At 37.9% G+C, this 19,627-nt stretch overlaps 1 protein-coding gene across 1 annotated transcript in view; it reads left to right on the top strand.

The window, feature by feature from the left end:
- l(2)gl (LLGL domain-containing protein l(2)gl) overlaps positions 1-3,829 on the top strand; it is a 443,338-nt gene extending 439,509 nt beyond the window's left edge. Inside the window, 1 exon segment of the mRNA XM_080274241.1 lies at positions 3,485-3,829. Coding sequence (XP_080130367.1) covers positions 3,485-3,550 — 66 coding nt within the window. The 3' untranslated portion in view covers positions 3,551-3,829.
- Positions 3,830-19,627: the final 15,798 nt, after the last annotated feature.

Here is a 19,627-nt window from a genome sequence, read left to right as displayed (position 1 = left end):
TAGTGTATGTTCCCCCTAAGATGAGAGCATGGAATGATGACGAAGACCAGGAGATGAGAGACTTTTTGAGAGACAGACAAATGAGGACAGTAATAAAGGATAGCATGTCTGGATGGAGGGAAGTAACAAGTGGAGTCCCTCAAGGTTCGGTGTTGGTGCCAGTAATGTTCCTGATTTACGTAAATGATATGGTAGATGGAGTGAACAGTTATGCAAGTCTGTTTGCTGATGATATAAAGATCTTGAGGAAGGTAGTGGTTGAGGAGGATTGTAAAATGCTGCAGGAGGATCTGGATAGGATACATGATGGGAGCCGGACATGGGAAATGAAATTTAATGTAAAGAAATGTAAAATATTGGAAATGGGTAAAAGTACCAGGAGGCTATCACTGAATTATTTGTTGGGTAATGAATTAATCACAAAAATGAGATAAGAGAAAGATTTGGGAGTGCTGGTCCAAGATAGTTTGTCACCTGAAAAACACATTAACAAGATAGTTAGAGAGACGTATAAACTCTTGACCAACATAAGAGTAGCATTTCATTATATGGATGAGGAGATGATTAAAAAATTGATAGTGGCCATGATCCGCCCCAGGTTAGAATATGCAGCAGTAGTGTGGTTCCCACACAAAAAGAAAGATATAAACAAGATTGAGAGAATACAAAGAACAGCAACCAAGATGGTCCCCAGTCTGGCAGATCTGTCATTGAGAGAGAGGCTGGAAAAGCTGAATTTGCCTTCCTTAGAGGAAAGGAGAAAGAGGGGAGACATGATTGCAGTGTTTAGGACCATGATGGGAGTAGATAAAATTGACCAAGAAGATCTGTTTGTATGGGATAAGAGACCAACGAGAGGACACGGAATGAAATTGAAAAGTCAAGCTGCTTGAAGGATATAAAGAAATATAGCTTTCCCTACAGAAGTATAGACTTATGGAATAGCCTGGACAAAGAGATTGTCCAGTCTAAAAACTTAAACGAGCGTTGTGGTGTGGATGTGGATGTGATAGGAAGCGTTATGAGGAACACACTGAGGTGGTTTGGCCATGTGGAGAGGATGGAGAGTGAAAGACTGACGAAGAGAGTGTATGTGAGTGAGGTGGAGGGGGGAAGAGGGAGGGGGAGGCCGAGGATGAGATGGAGGGATGGGGTGGAGAGGTATATGAGAGAGGGGGGTGTGAGTTGGGAGCCGGGCAGTGAAATGGCGGGGGACAGGGCCACTTGGAGGCGATTTGTTTGTGGCCACCCCAAACGGGATTGAGGCGTCTGGCAATAGATAGATAGATAGACATCTCCATCTTGAAGGAAGTTTGTGGACTGAGAAAGCTATTATTGTAACCTTAATTCCCAATAGGCAATGATGCCAACAAGAAGCCTACACGTGGTGGTACGGTGCACCCTGGGTGGAGCAACTGCAGCTTCCACCCAGGAGCCAAACATCAGTATTTCCATCACCTTGTCACAAAAATGACTCTGGTCTGACCCTTGGTGAGACATTGTCTACTGCAAAGGGGAGCCAACTTCCTGTACAGTGTACAGGTATGAATTGTACTGTACCTGTTGGATGACCCCACAGAAGTAGTTGTTTACCTGTGGTCAATGGGCCTTCTCTTTGAGACAGACCGAGTAACAGTCAGTAGGCAATTTAGCCAGTTGTTATATTTCCATAGAAAATGTATCATGTTTATCTTCTAATATGCTTGGATTTCCTGCTAAACTTTGATTTCCAATGCAGAAAAATGTAAAGTATTGGTTATACTATACAGCATAGTATATGAAGCATGTGAAATAAGTATATGGAGGTGTTTGTAATGGCTTCAGATCTAGAGGAGTTTTTCATAGTATCAGATAATTGCTTGTGTTTATACTAAATTATCACTAATTTTATATCAGTTGTTTAAGAGCAACACAAATTTGAATTAAGTTTTGAATTTCTGAAGTTCTCAGCTGCAATTTTTTCAAAGTTTAGTGTCAATGATGTCATTCTGGTTCTCGACACTTATATGTCACTGATATAGAATGGACTGCTGCACTTGGAGAAATTCATCACTGTTGACTATGCCTCGGATGGAATGGAGTGCCCGATAATTGAAATTCTGGTTTAGAGAGAGTTAACTGTCCTTCATCACTGAATGTGCCTTGTGTCTTGTTGCTCGTAATAGCTTAGTAAATAAGCACCATAGTTGCTTAGCTTGCAGGGAAGGAGTGCGGTGTTAATATTTAGTTAGTTATTAATCTCTGAGCAGACTTATACTAACCACACTGTTCTCTCCTCTTTTCCCTCACCTCTTCATCCTGTGTTAACCCGCAACAGTAACTGTCAGTAAGTATGATTTTTTTTTTTTTTAACTGGATTTTGTGAATACAGTAGTTATCTTTATCAGGTTATTTTGTCACCATCAAAATTGGTAGTTCAGCTGGTGATTATGATATACTTGAGAGTTGATTGTCAATTGTAATGTCAGTATTGTCTATAAAGTATTTTTTATTAAAGTTCATGTACCTTTACACTGTAGTTAAATTCGTATATTATACAGTGATCCCGTGGTTATAGCAGTATTCCTTATCACTGCAAGATGAAGATGTACATGTCTGCTGTTTTTGCACATTTTTTGGCTGAAAAACATCATTATCACACATGTGAGCTGGTTTCTGCTGGCAATAATGGTGCATTGTCAGTGGTGTCTGATGTCTTTGAGGGATTCAAAAATGAGGCCCTACTCAAGGAGTTAATCCCAGGTGGTGGAGACCACTAACTTTCCGCCCACTAACCTCAGAACCCCTTATCCAAGCCCATCTCAGGCCTCTATGTGGTATGTGTTTCTTCCATGTTGTGCCCTTTTCATCGCATTCTAACCATGCCTATGTGTGTTTCTGATACTTACCATAACAGTATGTATGTATGTATTTAATGGGTGTAAGTTTTTGTAAAATGAAAAATTTGGGATTGCACTTGGGATGCCCGGTACCAGTTACTACAAACCTCATAGGTTGTGTGCTTTTGCTATGGCACAACTTTGTTATCACACACCATGCTTGGTACCAATTATGCATAATAACCAAGGGATCACTGTATTATCAGAATAGAAAAGCTAGTGCAGTTTCAGACTATATTGATAGAATAAGTATTATTATAAGTATTATTACGCTTGCTATGCTGAAGCATTTGACATAAGTTTTGAAATTGAAGTGGTTTATGTCCAGTTCATGAACCTAGCATGGATTTTCAGTTCTGTAACTTTCAAACAAAATATGGCCTCAAGACTGAAATTATAGCTACCCAGAAACACCAGACATGCAGCAATTTGCAAAGAACATCTCTTTGATCTACTTTTATTGAACCTTTGAGCACTAAACCTTCATTTGTTGATTGTGCATGGTAATTATCTTAGTTGATAGTGTAGCTGCATCTGTTCAAATTAACCCTAATCTGAACACCCATTAATCTTGAGATATGACACTTTCACAGACTAGGAAGAAGCGAGCACCCCTGGCCAAGGCTGAGTCATTCTTCAGCAAGGAACCACGAATCACCAGCAATGAGTAAAGGTTTGGGATGATCTCTGCTGAGTAATCTCATGGCAGCTCATGGTGGTTGCTACTGTAAGTGTGTGGCTTTAAAATAACACTGCTTAACTCAACTTGGTAATTAAACATCGCTCTTTAAGCAGCTGCCTGTAAGTTGAAACTTCTTGGCAGGTTGACTTTATTCCAATAACTGAGACAAGTAAACTGTGCTACATCCATGTTGATATTGATTTCTTTAAAATATCAGAATTTAATGAAGCAGTATCATACCAAAGTGAATTAAAAATTTTGGTGTCTCAGACATTCCATATTCTTCAGCTGAGTGTAATGGGAGAGACGAGTTCACTTATAGGTCTTCTAACAGTTTCTGGATGTAAATACAGGTATATATTTTATCATAGGAACACAAGCCTGGTTTTTCTTTCTTCATAGTTTTTTTTTTTTTTTTTTTTTTTTTTTTTTTTTTTAATGGAACCTGTAGGTTCTGAAGGCTAAGATGCCTTAATCTGCATTTCATTCTCATGCTGATACTGTTTCTTTTTGTATTGAGAGTGATTTTTCTTCTTGTAGTGTGTTTTCTCAAGTTTTCTTTTAATACCATTCCCTTTTTATAAGATGTATAATGTGGGCGTCATAGATTTAGGCTGGCTAGTGCATAACAGTTGTTGTTTGCTGATATTTTTTTTCCTCCCATAGAAATTGCTGTGGATTTTTTTTTTTTTTTTTTTTTTTTTTTTCTGCATGATTTATTTTTTAAATGCCCAAGCCCTGTGTAGCTACTTGTTTGATTGGCTGTGTATCATCATTTCATGGAAACATGTGCTAACCCTTTGGTGGTGGGATGTTGAGCTTACCCATAAGTTCATACTACAGTATAGGCAGTGTTGTAGAGGGTATTGGAGGATTCATAGTGCCTCCTCCATAGCTGTGTATTTTGCATATGAAACCTTTTTATCTACTTGTACCATATTTTGTTGAGGCATTGTCAATACTAAAAATATATAGATAACATGAGAGTGTATGAAGGTGTGATATGTAAAATAAAACATAAAGAATGTGATGCAACAAAGCCTTCTATGCTAACAAGAATATGACCCTGTCCCCAGTCCCTAGCTTCGTGATTCGTCACTAGAAGTCATTGAGTGGTTGCAGGTCTCTTCATTACATTCCATCAATGTAAACTTAAGTTGCTGTAAAGATTTTATTATTATTATTATTTTTTTCCTTCAGAATAGTGACAGACTGAATATATGTCCCTGGCATTAAGTACAGTATAGCTGTTGACACTGATCAGAGTTTGGTGTGTTGGCTACATTGTCGTATAAAAGAAATTACTGTACGTTAAATGATGTACAGCTGAGGATGGTAATCCTTCTGTTAAAATGATCTGTAGCTGCTGATACCCTGCAGCAACAGAGATAAGAGATTTTATCAGTTTTTGCTGGTCTGCAGTGGTATGGTATAGATGACTTTTTCAGTGAGACAGACATACCTGTATAATAAAAACATATACAGTATATATATATATATATGCAACTCACATGATTGCTAGTAACTCATAACATACTGCCAGCTAGAAAACTACTGAACAAAATCATTCAGTCGAATATCATACTAGAGAATTATGATTTAGGAGCCGTTCTGTGATGGAGAGAGAGAGAGCTGGTTTGGTGCCAAGGTACTGAGGTGGTGTGGTGCAGCTGAAATGAAATGTCTCATTATATATGGGAAAATCTTATACCAGTAGCCATTGTGCTATGCTGTATATACAGAATGATATATGAGTGTTTTTTATTTTCTGCATAGAAAAGGGGAAAAAAAATTCTGATAATTTTAATACACTGAAATTGAATTATGTGCATATTAGTAACCTTGATATAAGTTATTTCATACATTTGCTTAGTTTTATATATATATATATATATATATATATACTGTATATTGCATGACATTTTTTAACCAAATAGATCAAGGTATAAGGAGTATTCTTTTGTAGGTCTTGGTCCCTCAAATAATCCATTACCTGTACTTACCATTAGTGTTGTATTTACATGATAACAATGCAAAGGAGCAACTGAATGAGCAGCAGTGACAACTTGGTAAGAAATGAGTTGGGATAATTGTTTTTCTTCTCTTTCTTTTCTTGTTTCGAGGCATTTTGTCTTGGCTCCTGTTTGAATTCTGGGATTGTTTATTAGACTATAGATAGGTGGGTGTGTAGAAGGAATTAGGAATGAGAGATTAATGAGTTAGGTCTGTGTTAGTGCATTGAATGTAATGAGAGTAAGAGATACAGATTGAACATTGAAGAGTGTATGCATGAGAGTATGTTGAGAAAGCTGTTTTCATGATTAACTTATATGCAAGAGGAGATGTCTGGCAAAAGGAGTGTTTGAGCTGAAGTGAGGGACTTGTTGAGGGATGTTAAGGGTGCATGGAAGTATTATGGCAAAGCAAAATAAAATGTCCAGTGTATCATGAGAAAGTTAACCAGTTGAGGAAAACAAAATAAAAGTAGTGATATTAAGGTTTATAAGTATATTATACACACAAATTGAATTTTTGTATACTGAGGTCACAAGCTTGACCACCACTGTTGAAGATTTTTCAAGTCAGGTCAGACTGAAAATTTTCTATCTTCATGAACACTGCTCCACTCTTTATGTGTTTATATATATATATATATATATATATACAGTACCCTCGCGTCCAGCACGCGTTAGTCCAGCATGATTCGAGTCCAGCACGGTGAGCAATTAATTAGTATTATTTAATACGATTTAATTACTGCAACACGAGTGTGTTAGCATAACACGCACAGAGCTCCGAGAAGTGGGCCAAATCTGCAGAGTTCACTCTAGCACGATCACCCCCGGTCCAACACGGCCATACTGGACATTCCCATGATGATGATAGCCAATGAAAAACTTCTGATCAAGTAGCCTTCCCCGCCCACTATCATGACGTGATCGTGATGCCGCCCAATTAAAAACGCTTCTGGTGTCATGTGATGTTTTGTTTACATTTCTCCCGCCACAGAGCCACTCAGTCGCATAATTGCATTGGAAGGTGCTTTTTTCTTGCTGCATTTTCTGCCCTTGTTACTGCATTTTACCCTGCTCACGATGCCTAGGAAGCCTTCTGAGAACCCCAAGAAGCGTCGGCACCTCCCTCAGGCCACCAAGCTAGAAAGCATCGAGAGGAAGAAGAAAGGGGAGAGGAAAGTTGACATTGCCAAGGCCTACGACATGAATGAAGCCAACGTGATCATAATAAAAAACTAAAGACAAGATCCTGGCAGCCGAAGGCTATCACACGGCACTTCATACCAGGTTTGCCGAGGATACGATGGTAAATCGGAACGGTAACGTGGTAAAATTGCCGACGATACCACGGGCATTTGGAATTCATCTGGATGGATTCCTGCCGAGCATACGATGGGGAAAACAGTGTGACCAAAACCCAGGCGACTCGACAGAGAATGTATCATACTACAGCATTGAACATTTAGCCTGACACTGAATACATATTAATATTTTAGAATAAATATCAATCGTTTTGAAACCCTTCTCATCGGCGTGCGTACCAGTTTATAAACAAAGTTGCTTCTCCTTATTCTCTGCCGAGTCAGCGACAGCGATCACTTTCCACAGTCATGAGACGGGGCTCTGGCAACAGTGTGAGAAGCATGCACTTTGCCGAGGATTACAGGGCTAGGACAGGCAGAAGTAGGACCTTCCATGGCTGTGGACGAAGATAGTGATTCTGAGTGTGATTTCGAAGGATTTATGAGGGAGGTTTGATTTCGAAGGATTTATGAGGGAGGTTGAGGAGGAGCAACAGCCATTACCCGCTAGTGATGCCAGCAGCCATCCTCCGGGGACCCAGTAGGACTAACCACAGCCTTGGATACCACCTTCCATTCCCAGCAAGCCCACCAACACTATCCTAAAAGGTTAGTTACCATTCATAGCACAGTACCATTTATTATAATTACAATAGTACCAATATATGTATAGGTATATAGTAGGTATTTAGGGTGACTTTTCCGAGGGTTGCTGACAATTCATTTTTCCCCATAAGCTCTGTTGTTAGTCCAACACGTTTTTGGTCCAACACGTGACCCATGCATGACAATATTACCGTGCTGGACACGAGGGTACTGTATATATGTGTGTGTATATATATATATATATATATATATATATATATATATATATATATATATATAATATATATATATATATATATATATATATATATATATATATATATATTTATTCACGGCATTGTGAAAGTTCCTCAGCATTATTAATGCATTAGTAGGTCATAAAAACATTACAGCAAAAGCAGCATTTTCATCACAGTAAGTAGGTCATAAACAAAAACAACACAGCCTCACTTCATCTATGCATCACTCGTCGTCTGCTGCTGTCCCTCCTTACCCTTCTTCCCCACCTACCGCCGCTCCCCATCCTAAATTTGTTGTCCCTCCTCGCTCTGCTGTCCTTCCTCTTCCTCTTCCTCTGACTCCCGTGCTACTGATGATGAAGATAACTCCCTTAAGTTTTCTGTCTTCCTGATAAAGAACTGCTCTATCTTGGTCTGAGTGGTTTTCTTCTTTTTGTTCTGCAGAATCAAGTTGTAACAATTTAGGTCTACCATCACTTTCCTGGCCAAATTTTGTCTGAAAATGAGCCAAATTGCTCAGAATGGGGCCAAACTTCATTTTCGAATATTATAGTTCAAATAAAACCAGTTTAAGCAACAGACAAATAAAAAATTGTATTTATGCATAAACTGCCACACACAGTCTATCAGCTCGGGACTGTCCAAGGCGCGTACAGCTAATTTGAAACCATCATGTACATATAAAGTCGTGTTAAATCGAGAAACCCTTGTTAGTTAAACATACAGTAAACCCTCATTATACGATGGGGTTCCGTTCCTGAAAACCCCATCGTAAAGCAATCCATCGTATAGCAATCCCATTATAACATGGAGTCAATGGGGATACGTTCCCAGACGTGCCTAAACTCTCACATACACACACCTTAGCACTCACATACATGAAATATCCTTATGTTTAAACATTTAAAGTAACACATTAATAGTGAATAAAGAGAAAAAAGCATGAAAACTACAGTATACTGTAGATCTTACCTTTACTGAGGCAAGCAACGGTTGTTTATGTGGTTCCTAGACAATTCGCCATGAAGTCGACAATTCGTCGTCATAATATGGACGATTCCCTGTCAGGACAATTCCCCGTCATTCTATAAATATAGTTATTACTGATTAACTGATACTTTAATAACTAATTCTCAGGGGGATCTATCAAAGTCTGTTTTCATTCAATAGCATTGGCTTTGGATATCATTCGTAGGTTGCACTTTTAGACAATATTTAACATGTTTCTACCTTGCTGTAGTTGACTTTGAATTATGTTCTAGCATCACCCACAGCTGTTTTAATTAATTTCCATTGGTACTACAACATCCTGGGTATATTTTAAAATGACTTTGAAGAGGTACAAGTACAGTACTAAAAAACTAGTGTACTTCCTAAATAAACTGATATGAAAATAAACGACGGGGAATCATCCTGACGACGAAAAGTCCTGACGGCAAATTGTCTTGTTATTGTTGTGATGGCGAATTGACTTGAAGGCGAAATATCCCGAAACATTTATATAGAGGTAACATGAAGATTATTTGTATAATTCCAAAGTATGTCGATCATTCACTAAGGTAATTAGGCATTTATATAAATGCCAATGTCTCGTATGTAGCCTTATGCTAAGATGAAGGAATGATCATAAATCAGCTGCTTCACGTTTCAATATATTATTATTTTTCATTTAATGCCCATGATTTGATGCTATATTTTACATTTACTATATAAACAATAAACCACCATCACTTTTATAACTTACATAATTAAAAAACTAGTGTACTTGCTAAATAAACTGATACATAAATAAATGATGGGGAATCGTCCTGACGGCGAATTGTCCCGACTCGGCCTCACAGTCACAGGGACTCACAGCCCTCACTCATCAATGTCAGACCGGCCTGGCTGGGCAGGGCTAGCTAATGAGGCTGGACCGGTGGACAAGTGTGTGTGGTCTAATGCCGACAGTGTGAGGACGTTTTTGTTGCGTTTGCACATTCGCTGTTCACTGAGCCGCGGATGATCCATCGTTGTTGCAAATCGTTCCCATTGTATAGTGGGCATAGGGTACTAAAATTTTGACATTGTATAAGCGAAATATCGTACAAAGAGGCATCGTATAATGAGGGTTTACTGTACTTCCTTAAATATTTGCTCGTGTTAAAACGAAAACGCATTATTTAAACTCGCGTTAGTTGAGAGGTAACTGTATATGTGTATATATATATATATATATATACATACTTATCTATATTATCTATCTATCTATCCATCTATCTATCTATCTATATATATATATATATATATATATATATATATATATATAATATTCTGTAGCACTAGCCGTGTGTGTGTGTGTGTGTGTGTGTATTTACCTAATTGTATTTACCTAATTGTGATATACAGGAAATGAGCTACGCTCGTTGCGTCCTGTCTCTGTTTCTCAATAAGTCAAATTTAGCTTTAAACTCGTTTAAGTTTTTAGACTGGACGATCTCTTTGTCCAGGCTATTCCACAGGTCTATACATCTATAAGGAAAACTATATTTCTTGATATCCTTCAAGCAGCTTGGTTTCTTCAGTTTCATTCCGTGCTCTCTTGTTACTCTCTTATCCCATAAAAACAGATCTTCTTTGTCAATTTTATCTACTCCCACCATGGTCCTGAACACTGCAATCATGTCGCCTCTCTTTCTCCTTTCTTCTAAGGAAGGCAAATCCAGCTTTTCCAGCCTCTCTCTGTATGACATCTGCCAGACTGGGGACAATTTTGGTTGCTGTTCTTTGTATTCTCTCAGTCTTGTTTACATCTTTCTTTCTTTTTGTGTGGGGACCACACTACTGCTGCATAATCTAACCTGGGGCGAATCATGGCCACTATCAATTTTTTGATCATCTCCTCATTCATATAATGAAAAGCTGCTCTTATATTAGTCAGAGTTTATACGTCTCTCTAACTATCTTGTTAATGTGTTTTTCAGGTGACAAACTGTCCTGTACCAGCACTCCCAAATCTTTCTCTTCACTCGCTTTTGTGATTGGCTCATTACCCATCAAGTAATTCAATGATGGCCTCTTGGTACTTTTACCCGTTTCCAATATTTTACATTTCTTTGCATTAAAATTCATTTCCCACATCCGGCTCCAATCGTGTATCCTATCCAGATCCTCCTGCAGCATTTTGCAATCCTCCTCAACTTCTAACTTCCTCAAGATCTTTGCATCATCGGCAAACAGACTTGCATAACTGTTCACTCCATCTACCATATTTACAGAAATCAGGAACATTGCTGGCACCAACACCGAGCCCTGTGGGACTCCACTTGTTACTTCACTCCATCCAGACATCCTATCCCTTATTACTGTCCTCATTTGTCTGTCTCTCAAAAAGTCTCTCATCCATTCCAGGAGGTTCCCCTTCAGTCCTCCTATATGCTCTGGTTTCCACATTAGTCTCTTATGGGGTACCTTGTCGAAGGCCTTCTCCAAATCTAAATACACACAATCCACCCAACCATCTCTTTCCTGTAGCACGTCAATCGCTTTTGAGTAAAAACTCAACAAGTTGGAAACACATGACCTTCCACTTCTAAATCCAAACTGGCTATCAGCCAAAATATTCATCTCATCCAGATATTTTATCCATCTTTCTTTCAGAATTCTGTCGCACAATTTTGCGACCATGCTGGTTAGGTACACTGGTCTATAATTCAGGGGTTCTTCCCTGTTTCCTCCCTTATAAATTGGTACCACATTTGCCCTCTTCCATTCTTGAGGCACTTTCCTCTCCTCCAGAGAACACACAATTAAACTGTAAATCTTATCTGCCAGTTGTTTTCTGCATTCTTTCAGTACCCAGTTAGAGATTCCATCTGGTCCTGGGACTTTCCTTACATCTTGATTTTCCAGTAATTTATACACTTCCTGTACTTCCACTTTTATATCTTTTATCACTACATTTCTAGTCACTCCCTCCCCTACCACAAACTCCTTTTCATTAGTGAAAACTGAATGGAAACATTTGTTCATTATTTCTGCTTGCATTACTGCATCTTTATTGACCTCCCCTTCTACTTTTAGTTTGGTGATTCCTTCCTTTTGTTTCAGTTTGCCATTGACAAATCTATAAAACAGTTTGGGTTCATCCCTACACTTGTCTAATATACCTTTTTTGAAATTCCTTTCTTCCTCTCTGCGTATTCTTGTGTATTCATTTCTAGTTCTTTTGTATTCTTCCTTTGTTCTGTTGTTACCTCTCTTTCTCCAATTGTTCCATGCCATGTCTCTCTCTTTTTTTAGCTATCATACACCTTCTATTAAACCACTCCTTTTTCATGTTTTCTTTCCCCCTTACTCTAGGCACAAATTTTTCCACTCCCGAATTATAGAGGCCTAGAAAAATATCCCACTTCCTCTGTATCTCTCTTGTTTCTCTGAATTTTCTCCAATCTGCATTTTCAAAAATTTTTGTCAATCCTCTAAAGTTTGCTTTCCCAAAGTTGTATCTTCCCTGCCTACAAAGCTCGTCTCTTGGCTCCACGTTCCCTGTTATCATCTGGAACTCAGTGACCACATGATCACTTTTTCCAATAGGACACAGATATTTCAAGGATTCTGTTACATCGTGTCCTTTGGTAAACAGTAAGTCTAGTCTTGCTGGTGTGTCCTCACCTCGGAACCGTGTCTCTTCTCTAACTCATTGCGTCATGACATTGTTCATTGTTATATTTAATAATATAGTGTCTCATGAATCTTCGCTGCCTCCTGAGTCCCATTCCTCTCAGTTCACGTCTTTACAATTGAAGTCACCCATTAAAATTGTATTGTTTCTTTTCTCAATCATTTTCTGTGAATAACTAGCCAAGTCTGACAGCATTTCCTGGTACTCATCATCACTCCATGCTCTTGTCTTAGGGCAAACATACACTACTGCCATATCTCTCTTGCTATTTTCTCCAGTTTCTAATTTCATATTTATCACCAGCCCTGCCTTCTCCCATTTCCACAGTATCTGCTTTTATGTTGTTCTTCACTGCTATCATCACTCCTCCTCCCGTTTTTTCTTTTCTATCTCTTCTCCACAGTTTGCATTTACCATCTCCCATATGAACATCAATATCTTCTCTTAATTTGGTGTCTACAAAGCACATAACATCAGGTTCATGTACCCTTAAAAAATCATTGATTTCTAGCCTCTCCGATATTAAGCCATCAACATAAGTATATGCCACCTTCCAAATATTTTTGATGTTTTTTTATACCCTCTTTTCTCCTTCTCTTTGTCGGTACCACTTCCTTAATTTCTGATCCATGACTCTCCAGTAAAACACTGTCTTCTCTTCCTCCATTCTTTGTTCGTTTTTTACCTTTGCTTCCTTTACTAACTCCTTTATTTTAGCTTTCTTCCTTGTTTGCATCTCTCCTTATCCAGACATTTTTGAACCCTTCCTTGTCTGATAATTTCCATGTTCTGCTGATAATTTCGTTTACTGTTGCCTGAGACCTTCAGTGGCCTTTACCTTCAGTGGCCTTACCCCTCCTTCCTCGTACTTTCCTAACCCAAACACCTCTTCAGTCTCTTCTTGAGCTTCATTTTTTTTCCTCCATGACTACTGATATTATTTCTTTAACTTTATTCAGTTCTTCTCTTTCTCTTTCTGATCTTATTGTCATATGTTTTTCTTTAACTCCTGAAATTATTACACATTTTTTCTTATCTGCTACATCCCTAACCAAAGATTCTCTACTTCTCAGCACCCTAACCACTTCCCTTTCCACCTTTTCCTTGCTTTGTTGTTCTATAAACTCTTTCAAATTTACATTTCCCTCTTCCTGAATTTTCTTCCACCCCTTATGTTGCTCCTTGATTTCTTTAATGTGCTCGTCCTGTATTCTTGATTTGGATTCATACTCATCTAGTTTGCTTTTCATCCTGTCTCTTTCTTCGCCCAACCTCTTATTCTCCCTCTTAAGCTGTTTTATTTTGTTTGTTGCTGATTCATTGCTCACTTTTAATTCAGTAACTTCTCTTTCTTGTTCATCACTACGTGTACATATTTTTTCCAGTTTATTTCACGGACTTTTGATCTCGTTTTCCTGCTCTATAGTCCGTTCCTGTAACTCTTTAATTACTGCCCATAGTTTTTTTTATCTCCTGGACATTCCTCTCTGCTGTTTTCTCTACACATGCTATTCTTGTTTGGTTCAACTTAATACTTCCATTTGCCACATCCTCTTCAGAAAAGCCCTCAAACTCTTTCTCACCGATTGTAAACAATGCACCGTCCCTTTCCGCCATGAATCAACCATATGGAGACTTTCTATTTTCACTGTATCTTGTTCTTTTTATGAACGAAACTGCGTTTTTTTTAACTGCTGTCCGACGGGACCTCCACTCACACACTCATTAACATAATCACAAATAGGCTGGTCTTCTTTTTGTCGCTGATTCATCGATTACTTCCCCACGATCCAGGAAGAGCTCTGTCTCCGTGTGTGTGCGTATTTTGGGCAGCTGAAACTACGCATTGAAATCGCACCAAAATTGACACAAAAATCGCAAAAAATTCACTGATGTAAAAAAACTTGGTCGTCCCATCACGATTGAAAAATTTTTACTATATTTAATGAGCGATCACATTTTGACCAAAAAACACCGTTCCCGGCGCCCGGCATAGGATCTCCGTAGAATTTTTTGCCTATAGCTACAACTAAAATAGACTATAGCAGGAGCCATGCGTCTGTGTGTGTATTTCAGACTTGCGTTCGGACAACTTGGGTTCCATTATCAATTGGTTAGCTGCAAAAAATCAAAGTGACAACATTAGACTAGAACAGCACATAAACGTGACTCGGATTACCTGAAATGATTGCAACGAGCGCATGAAGCACGAGGAAACAAGATGAGAAAGCAAGCGCGCAGTGCGAGAGCCCTCCACAGAAGCAAGTGTGAGGGGCCTGAAGGGCCCACGAGCACTTGTACTGTATATATATACAGTATACTGTATATACAGTACAGTATAACCATTCATCTATCATCCACGTTGCCCTATGAAGAGTGTAGGAGCCTGGGGCTAGGCAAGTTGGGCCTGACATTTAAGATGAGAGTGACCAGCCTCACTCATCGTTGAGTGGCATTACGTGAACAATAAACCCAAACCACCCATTGGATATAAACCTTCACCGGCTCAGTCCGATTGGAGTGCCGTAATTACCCACTAAACCATCAGGCACCAAAATTTGGTTATATGGTTATCACCCAGTGTAGTAAATGGTTTCCTGGTGTACAGGAAACCATTTGGCGTGTCACTCAATGTAGAGTCACCCACAGGCAGAAGTAAGAGGAAAGAATGAAGGAAAGAAAGACAGAAGAGGGAGTGTAAAGTCACCCGTAGGCAGAAGGATGAGGAAAGAATGAAGGAAAGAAAGACAGAAGAGGATGGAAGGAAAGAAGGATGGAGGAGAGGAAAGAGCAGACACCCAAGAGCAGCAGTGCATCGAGTAAGTGGATGGCGAGCTCCCCCACCTACCCTGTTGTATGTATATATATATATATATATATAAAGTCCGGATTAGCAGGGGGAAGTCTGGATGTCGCTTTTACTGGAATTTCGCATTTTTCGGAATGGTTTGGGCCCCAATTAGTCCATTATAGTGAGATCTGACTATACATACATATATACTGTATATATATATATATATACACACACACACAGTAGATGTCAATTTAATTTACACCAATTTAGTGGAAAAACAAGTATAATTCTGTTAAGGAAATTCCATATTTAATAATGTGTTTGTAGGAGTATTAATCATGGGTTCAGACTGCTGTGTCTAGGATTGAGCTAAATCCTTGAAGGCAACCCAAACCTTGCAAACTGTGCTAACTCTCAGTGCTACACACAGCAGTCTGAAGCCATAATTAATACTCCTACAAATGCATTGTAAAATATGGAATTTCTTTAACAGAATTATACTTGTTTTAACAGAAATTTTCCCTTAAATAGGGCAATTAATACCAAGAAAAAATTATTCCGTTATCTCGGGCTTCCACTAAATCGGTGTTCGTTAAATTGACATCTACTATATATATGTATGTCATCATCATCATCATCATCATCATCATCAGCCGTTGAGGTCCACTGCAGGACCGGCCTAACCCTACTGAAGCAGGGATGATACAGCCAATGTATCTCTTACCCAGTGGCTTAGGCTGTCTGGTAGAGACTGTGTGTAGGGTGAGAAGTGCCTGTAAGTGTAATTGTAAGGTTGTAGTGGCTTTGGATATGTGTGTAGTCTGTGAACCAAGTGTAATCGGCCCGCCTTAAGCCGATTGGGTGCAAGCATACTAGTATGCGACACTGGTTAACCACAGCACCCCTTATGTCCGCCAAAGTAGCAAGTGGCTCGGTGAACGATTCCCAAAGTTTTTACAACTCTGGCGGGAGGCGAACCCTCGTCCACAAGCGTGCGAAACGCACACTGTACCACTGTACCACAGAGGCTCCATATATATATATATATATATATATATATATTTACACAGATCAACACTGGTTTAACGATGGGATATGTTAAGAAAAAAACATCATTAGGCAGGGTACTGTATAGCAGGGTAGATTTAACATGTAAAGTATAAGGATGCGTTTTTGAGCCTTGGGGTTCCTCCTCCCAGCCAAGTCCTAAACCCATCTAAATGAGTTCAAAAACAAGTTTCTAGCTTACCTAAACCCCCAAATAGCTTTTAAACAAGCTAAACTAAGTCTTGAAGCAGTTTATAATTCACCTAAACCCAAAAATAAAATATGAATGTCATCAAAAATAAGTCTGGAAAAAATCAAACTTGGTAAACTGTACCCCAAAATGACAATGTTCACCCTTCATATGACTAAAACACATTAATATAAGCCTAAAAACAGTTTATAAATCAACTACCCCCATCGCTGTGCCAGGGTATCGCTTTTAGGGGTATCATATATCAGGGTTTACTTGTATATGCACACACAGACGCACGCACACACACACACACACACACACACACACACACACACACACACACACACACACACACACACACTTCGTGGGTTTATTAGTCACGGTTTTCTAGTTCACGGTACTTTTCCAGCCAAACTGTGATCATTTTGTAAGCCACGGTAACCAGTTTGATAGCCACAGTCACTGCTGTCGCTGTCCCAAATGGACACATTTCCGAGGACTTTTCCAGGTCCCAACGTCATTTAAATTATTTGTGGCCGGAAGCCAATCATTTTTCAAGCATGACAGGCCAATCACAGCACTTCCCACCCTCACTTATTGGCAAGCATGCATAGTAGTCCACCTAGTTGTCCCCACTACTACCACACTCACCTCATGCTGAGAGGCTGTAATGTGCCTGAAGCCTTGGAACCTCTCCCCCTCCCCCGTCCACCAAAGCATTGTCATCAGTCGGAGTCAGGTAAGAACCTTACAATATTGTTTATTCCCATTAAATACATACATTACATACTGTTTTGAAAGGATGTTAATGTTTGCTGGTGACTAGTTGAGTGTAAGTATGGTGGTAGGGGGCAGCTTTGCTGAGAGGTTGGATTCATAAGTAATTTTCCCAATAAGTTATGTTATTTATTTTTTGCAGAATTTCTATATCACGGTAGGTTTTAAGACTAAAATAACCGCACATTACCTGAGTTGAGTGTATATATATGTATATATAAATATATACAATATATATATATATATATATATATATATATATATATATATATATATATATATTTATATTTATATATATATATATATATATATATATATATTTATATATATATATATATATATATATATATATATATATATATATATATATACTTATATATATATATATATATATATATATATATATATATATATATATATATATATACTTATATATATATATATATATATATATATATATATATATATATATATATATATATATATACCTGTATATATACCTGTGTATATATATATATATATATATATATATATATATATATATATATATATATATATATATACCTGTATATATACCTGTGTATATATATATATATATATATATATATATATATATATATATATATATATATATATATCTATATATATATATATATATATATATATATATATATATATATATATATATATATATATATATATATACTGTACACACACCTAGGTCTCAGTTAGCATGTGATCAAATAGTGCGAGCTGCAACGTCTCAGATTAATAATGCTGGTGAAGCCACCACAGCAGAAGATGTGATTACTGCAGCATCTGTCGAGGATGCATTACAGGAGGAGGTTACACCAATGCCAGCAACACCAGGAGAGCTCTCCATAATGGAGATCAGCCTAATTTTGGCTGCTGCAGACGCCTTAACCTTTTTGTTTTAGCAGCCATGACGACAGCCTACTGAAATGTGCTCAGTGCGGAGAAATAGGAAAAAAAATGGTGTGTTTTCAACTTGGGTTTTATCCCTCTTATCCTTGATCTCAATAGCTAATATTTTTGTCACACAAACTTCAATCTTTCTACTGTCGTTTGCAACAAACTGCATGTCCATATGCACTCCAGGCTCGGAGAATGATTTGAGAGAATACAAGGTGTGTCTTGATCGTCTGACAAGATGAAAATTTCCACCAAACCGCAATATTTTTTTCCGTACAAACTAGGCAACGTTACCTCATCACAATAATTACAATAATAATAATAAATATATAGAAAAACACTTCTAGCCAGTCTTGTATGGTTTTATTACGATATTCCAGTGTTTATGCTAGACTTTAGCGAAACAGTAGTGATGAGGAAAATCATTATAAACTTTATAAAACATCTTTTTTTATTACCACTTACTTTTATAAAACTTATTGATATAATGTTATGAGTCATTTCATAGCACTGCTGCACAGTTTGCAGCTGCACAAATGATCACCACCTAATGTGCTTAGCATCATGAGTTCTCTGATTATCGAAAAAAATATTGCAAAATCACTTGAATTTTATCACAGTAATTCACAGTATAATATATAATAACACTTTCAGCCACTCTAGTATGATTTTAATGCGATTTGGGTGCGTATTACTTTGCATTATTTATGAGAAAAAGGGGGAGGTGCAAACTGGTTTAGACCAGCTCATCGAAGGTGTGTGTACATGTGTGCGTGTATGTACGTATACCATTACGTGTATTTAGTCCATCCATCCATCCATCCATCATCCAATCCTACATTGCCCCATGAGGAGCGTACGAACCCAGGGCTAGTACTAGGGTAATTGTCAGTGTTTAAAAATTTAACTCCTAAAGTTGGAGTCACTCATCCACCAATAATAATAAAAATAAACACTTCTAGCCAGTCTCCTATGATTTTGTTATGATATTCCAGTGTTTACTTTAGACTTTAGCGAAACAGTAATGATGTGAGGAAATTCTTGACAAACTTTATCAAACCATGAATGACTTTTATTACCACTTATTTTTATAAAGCTTATTGATATAATGTCATGAGTCATTTCATAGCACAGTTACACAGTTTGCAATCGCAAAACGTTCGCGTGCCAGTGCGCTTAGCATATGGCTTCTTTGGTTATTGCAAAAATATCACTAAATCACTTGTATTTTATCACAGTAATTCTCAGTATAATATTAAATAACACTTTCAGGCACTCTACTATGATTTTAGTGCGATTTGGGTACGTATTACTTCATATTATTTACGAGAGAGAGGGGGGAGGCGCAAACCGGTTTACAGTAGACCAGCTCATCGAGGGTATGTGTACACATATGCGTGTATGTATGTATACTATTATTTAGTACTAGGTATAATTATCAGTGTTTAAAAGTTTAACTCCTAAAGTTGGAGTCACTCATCCACCAAATGAATGTTTC

Source organism: Coenobita brevimanus, chromosome 57 (genome assembly GCF_032717465.1).
Source record: "Coenobita brevimanus isolate Jiangsu-jjx chromosome 57, ASM3271746v2, whole genome shotgun sequence".
NCBI classification, from domain to species: domain Eukaryota; kingdom Metazoa; phylum Arthropoda; class Malacostraca; order Decapoda; family Coenobitidae; genus Coenobita; species Coenobita brevimanus.
Note: the sequence above shows the minus strand (reverse complement) of the source record. Positions and strands in the feature narration are given on the sequence as shown.